The sequence below is a fragment of the Rhea americana genome, unplaced genomic scaffold (genome assembly GCF_003343005.1).
Source record: "Rhea americana isolate MKP2758 unplaced genomic scaffold, rheAme1 scaffold_363, whole genome shotgun sequence".
Taxonomy (NCBI): Eukaryota; Metazoa; Chordata; class Aves; order Rheiformes; family Rheidae; genus Rhea; species Rhea americana.
In genome coordinates, this window is record NW_028186494.1 from 191,404 (window position 1) to 197,737 (window position 6,334).

The following is a 6,334-nucleotide window of genomic DNA, read 5'->3' on the forward strand; positions in this document are numbered from 1 at the left end:
CTAGCTCCCCTCCTGCCTGTTGCAGCCGTCCAAGAGTTCGGTCATGAAGGAGATGTACACGATGGCCAGGCGTAATGTCTCTATCCGGGAGAGCCTCTTCTCGTAGGCGAAGGTGGGGACCTTCTTCCTCAGCTGGTCAAACGCCTCGTTGAGGTTAAACATCCTCTTCCTCTCCCGTATGTTGGCAGCCTGGCGCTGGGCGTAGGTGATAACTCGCTTTCTCTTAGGCCGGTCCAAAAGGGAAGCGCCCCGCATCCTCTCCTCCTCCTCCTCCTCTTCCTCTTCGTCGTCTTCGGGATCTCCTTCCCCGAAGGTAGCCAGGGGCAGCCCCCTGGCCATTCCCTCCCGGAGGGACAGGGCTTTGTCCCCGAAAGGAGACCCGGGGGGGAACTCGTAGAGTCCTAGGCTTGGCCCGGCTCGGGAGGGGCCCTCGGTGGCGCCCAGGGAGAGGTCRGCCACGAAGTCCAGCACCGAGGCGCCCAGCAGCCCCTCCGGGTACGGCATTTGCTGGGCTCTGCCGTGCAGCTCATTCAGGAGCCCGGGGCGCTGATGGGCTGGGAAGAGGCTGGCTGACATCTTACTTCAGCGAGGGCTTAATCTGGTCCCCCATCCCCATCCCCAGCGGCGTTAATATTTATAACCCCACGAATAACAGGATTAGCAGGACTAGAAAGAGCGGCCGTAAAATTTCTCTCCGTGATGCTGATGAGAAGAGACAGGCAGCCCCCTCGGGGACGCGTGGATGCTCCCGAGAGAGGAGTCCCCAGCGAGTCAATCCTGTCACAGCGATCAAGGACAGTTCCTTCTTGGCAAAAACCCTCCGCTCTTACCTGCTGAGCACTTTTGTCTCTTCTTACGCACCCGCAACCAAACGATTTTCAGCCTCTGTAAAGCCCGCAGCAGCAGAGCCGGGTCTCCACTGGGCTTGTTTTCCTACTTTCTGTCGGGATCTCTGAACCCTGAGAGCGAGCCTGACAATTGATGTCAGGCAAGTGCATGTATGCTTTTAATGATGTCCTGAAGAGGGGACCTGCATGCAGAGGGTCACCGGGGAATGTTTACCCTGTATCCCAGCGCAATGGGAACTGAATGACAGGACCTCCATTAGCCTAAGTAAGCATTGTAGGAGACCCAGTATTGCATTCCCGGTAGTAACTGTTGGAATCGCCTCTCTATTCCCCCCTAAATCCCCTTCAGCTAGAGTTCAAACATCTTTCCAGCGTGGCAGTAAAAGGCTACTTCGTAAAGCTCGTTTTCGTTCAGGCAGTTTCAAAACACTTGCTTTGAAACTCCTTCGTTTTACCCATGAGACGAGAAGAAGCTTGTGCTACTCAGGAGAGCGGCCAGTCTTACCCATACCTTTAGTCCGTCCTGATAACCGGTGGTACGCATAGGAATCATCTGGCTGCATACATTGATAATGCCGTATATACAGCGCAAAAKACCGTGAAATGCATATAAACACGTATATACACCCGTACACCCTACTCCGCTGAATACTTTTCTTTGATCAAGATTTCCTTGGGGATAGAGGTAGGGGATTGTTTTGATTTTGTCTTGGGAGGTTGGAAGAGGTTAGGGGTTGTGTCTTCACCCTCCCACATCACAGACTATCTTTAAATAAACAGGCTGGTCCTCACAATCCGTTGCAGTGTTAGACACACCCAAGTTGAATTGGATCGATTTCCTTTGGCACACGATTCGTACGTACCGTGCTTTTACGAGTGGCTGGCCATTACTCTTGCACTGCCTCTTAAACCCTAATCTTCGTCTTTGTTATGCGTTGTTACCACTCCCGCTTTGGGGATAATTAGTCTTTAATTTCTAAGGCGATTTCAAAGCCCGTMAGATCAAAGGAGACCGGTAGGGGTGGCCGAAGGACCCAGATCCGCGAAATTCCTCCCCACTTATCTACAGGACTGCAGATATTTCTGATCATGGACCAAGATCTGCAGTCATTTCCAAGAGAGCGAGCAAACCAGCGGTTCCCTTTGCGGGAAGAGATGCAGCTGGAAAGACTTGCCTCTCGGCTGCCGTCCTGCTCCCTCTGCTTTTCCACCCGCAGCAACCGTGTGCTGTGAAGGGAAGAGGCAGCCGCCGGCGACGCGGGTCGGCGGGGGCGACGCGGAGCCCACCCCGGGGCCCGTCCGGAGGGTGCGGGGCGGCAGCTACATTGGACAGCTCCGCGCCGCGCCGCCCGGCGCGCAGGTGCGCGGCCCCGGCCCCGCCGCCGCCGCCGCCCGCGCAGCGGACGCCTGCCCCTTTCCCAGCTACCTTTCTCCTGCCCCTTTCCCAGCTACCTTTCTCCTGCCCGTGGGCTCCAGAGCGACGACGAACCTCTCCTCCTCCCGCCGCACCACCAGTATCATTACTGCTGCTGCAAGCGATGATCAGCGGCTCTGCGCCTGCTTCAGCGACTTAATGGCATGCCTAGTACTACATAAAGAAACAAAATAGCAAAGAGCTGCTTTTATTCTTACTAACGCGGTGAGATTTCTTAGCAAATAGGGAGAGAGGAGGTCAGAGATGTGCTTATTTATTATGCGTATGCTTCATCAGAACACCTGGCGAATGAACTGGTAAAGCAAAAAGGAGGTGTAATACATCAGTTAAGGAAGGYGGTAACTATAGAGCATCCAAAACAGTGAGTTGAAGAACTCCAAATATGGAGTGTTATACAAGAAAACATCGTGAGGAAAAATAAAAAAGGATCGCTAAACAATGGATCTGCAAAGGAACGTAAGTTATTTCAGCTCCTCTAATATGACAGGCATTCCATTTAAATATATGGAGATATAATTTAAGGGCATATGCCAGTAGAAGTGGGCGATCAGACAGTGCAAAGCTACCTAGGAAACATCTCAGAACAGAAACAAAAGAAAGAGAAAATGTGAAATCTCTACCCGAATTTCTGGTCATGCAGGAAACTGCTTTTTAGAGAAGGGTAGAGCTGGTCTCTTCAGGAAGAAGCRCATTTCTATAGCTTCAGGTTTCTGCAGAAGAACCAGAAGTGCTTTAAATTGCAAGAACATAAATGGATAAGGTCTTTGAGCAGTGTGGCATTACAATGAAATCTTTTTTGTTGAAGAGATTTGTGCAGGGTGTGCCTGTCCTTAAAGGAAGCAYTTGAGCCAGGACTGAGCTACTGGTAGGTCCTAGTAGAAAATGAAGGCTTTTAGCCATGGTGAATCCTTGTGTCAAATTACCTTTTTATTTTTTTTCTTGCTGCTTTGTTTCTTATTGTTTCCTCATAAGCTATTTTTTGGAAAAAAAATGGTTTTCTTCTTAATAGTTTTAAAATGTGTATAATAATCTCAATGGACTGTGATTTGAGATTCTTTTTGAACTTTTTTTGAATATTTCATATTTGCCCATTTTTAACACATTGAAGAAAGTGGAGGTGAGGAAGTGCATAATGAATATCCACACTGTAGGATACAAGTTTTCATTGCATAGACAGTGCAGTGATGTGGGGAAACAGGATATATTTTCGTGAGAGACAGCTTTACACTCTGAAATCTTCCTAGCCCAGATTAGGTGCTCAGATATGTGTTCTAGCTTGGTTTTAACCAAGCATACAGACAATTTGCTCTAGGATTGCTTCATGCACCTCCCATCCTACTTCTGCATTTCCCCAGTGTGTCACAAAGTTTTTTTTTTTTTTTTTTTTTTTTCACTCACGAAATGCTTATAGATATAGAATAGAGATTGATGGTTACATCTTCAAGCCATTCTGCAGCTATCTGTGTACTTTTTTTTCTTCAGCAATATCTATGATATGGTTTCAGACACTTGTGTAGTATCTGAGATTAAAACTCAAAACACAGTAGCTTTTATGATACACTAGCCCTATCAGAGAATCATATATATCCTTCTGCCCATCCCTAATCATGCCTCACTTATTAACAATTTAGAAATAAATGCATTTTAATGGAATTTTTCATTAAAAAGTCCAGTGTCCTTTGGGCCAGCAGAAATGAGGGGAAAATATTTTTTAATTCAGTGTATGCCTGTGGAAACAACTTTATGCCATTTTAAGCGTGGCTGCTGAGTCCCTATGCCAATCTTGTGAGAAGACAGCCATTCAGATGACATAACACACTCGTTGAGACATCATTGATTTTAACAACCTAAACCTGTACTGTACTGGAATATTCGCTGGAAGTCAGTGCCAATCCCAGGATGCTGATATAAGGGGGCACTGTCTGTTAAACATGAATCAACTAGCTGAAAGCTGGTAAGTCTAATCTAGAAGCCACAAAAACCTGGATCTGTAGCTGAAAAAAAAATGTTTATGCACTCTTCTTGTAAACTCGAACACAGGAAAAATCTATTCTCCTTTAGTTGATCCTTTAATACCAGAGAGATGATTTCATTCTCAAAATGGGCCTGAATAATAGAAATATTTACAGGGTCTAACAGGGCTAATATAACTTCCACTTTTGTCTATTCCAATTTACTGACATTGCAGCWGTCTGATCTTGCTGCTAATCTTTAAAGTTATAGTACTGCTCACGGGTCAGGGCSTCATTACCCCAGAAGAGAGGACAATTCCTGCCCTGTTGAGCTAACATTACTGACAGACTGACCAGATAGGGAGCGATAGGGAGACAGGGAGAGTTTGCAAGGAATTGGATAGAGTTTGGAAAATGTCTTAGCTTGATACTCAATTAATGATGCAGAGGAAGCAACTCAATGAGTAACTGAAGAACTAATACAAAAGACCAGTCACTTAGTCCTGCATCTAGTGCTTCTCTTAAGGACATGCACACCCTTCATTAACATTTTCTGTTGTACGCTATATTTCTTTGTAATGTCATACTGACTCAACAACCTTATCCTTAATACAAAATAAAGGATTTAAACAAAGTTAGATAAAGTTTGATTGTTTTGATACTRGAAGAACATGGCAGCATGCATACAAAAGCAGAATAAAATATGATTGAATTAGGTATCCTGGAAGGATAAAGGAGAACTCTGAAGTCTCAATACATYGGCAGATTACACAGACAGGCAACACTGCGATGATAGAATTTAAACTTCAGGAATTTCTGTCTGAGTCAATTTTGAGAGTGAAGGAGGCCAAACAAAAAGTATAGGTGGATTGGTCAGCACTGTTCTGAGTCATTTTCAAAGAAACCAGAGAGAAAGAGATAGCTAAATTAAAAGTTCAAGCTAAAGTAGAASAGAGGAAGCAGGGTCTTGGTGGCTGGACCAGCTAGGTTCATATATACTTTGATATATGAAGCATATGGAGAGGAAGATAAGATTATCTAGCTTTGGTTTCTGCAAATCTTACATGCTGAAAGAGCTAGTTGACTGCCTCAGTGAAGATCAATAAAATTAATACTGCAAATGGGGTCATATTATATAACTTCTGGCTCTTATTCAAATATCAAATTTTCCTGGAGACACTCTGATTCCTTAGAGATGTGAACACCTGCGACAGACTCGATTAGCTAAAAGTCTGTCTCCCCTTATGGACTGTGCTAGGAGCTTAGGGAGACTGGGCTTTAACTCAGATTTCAGTCAGAGGGAATGAATCCTGGCCCTAGAATAAAGAATCTGTGAATAAGAGCACTAAATAAAAATCCAGTAAGATATACCTCTAGAGATTATGGGCAGAGGGGACTGGATTTATTTGTGGGTAGTAACTAGAATTTCAGTCTGTAAGAATTCTCTGCAACAWTTTTTTTTCCACAAAAATCTTACCCTCATAGGCGGTATAAGAATTAACTTTATTCCTTATGTTGATGATGTGAGTACCCTCTGCTCACAAGATAAGAGAACTATTAGCTGCCAAGCCTAGGTACCAGTGCTGCCCTAAAATTAGAGTGCACATAGTGAAACTAGAGCATCACAGTCTGGTCCCAGGAGTAATTTTAGGCACTTATCCTGTATCTGACTACCTGAATGCATCACCATAGCACAGTCTGTCTTTAGTACTACTCCAATTTGAATTTAGGAATCTGCTTATAAAGATCAGGCTTCAGGACTTGGATTTTTCTGAAAAAATGTGACATTCAGTAACATCATTGTTCCCTGGCACAGGAAATCATTAGTAAAACTCAGTAATTCGGGCAAAACCTAATAAAACTAGGTACRTATTGCCAGTAAATTGAAATTCATTTCTATTTACAGTTGTATTACACACCATTTGAGGAGTTTAAAGAGGTAATTGTTGACATTTCCTCATATGGGACCAGATGGCGAAGGATAAGTTTTGAAAGTAAAGTTTGGGATAAATCATAGACAAATGAAGGGAATAGCTGTGGTTAGGGCATGATGTGATTCATCATGTTTTCAAAATTTTATGAATGACACTTTATTCCTT

General features: G+C 44.5%; 1 protein-coding gene across 1 annotated transcript; it reads right to left on the reverse strand.

The window, feature by feature from the left end:
• On the reverse strand, window positions 1-576 carry FERD3L (Fer3 like bHLH transcription factor). The gene has a single exon (XM_085312421.1). The coding sequence runs from the start codon at window positions 574-576 to the stop codon at window positions 1-3; it is 576 nt and encodes a 191-aa protein (XP_085168547.1).
• Window positions 577-6,334: the final 5,758 nt, after the last annotated feature.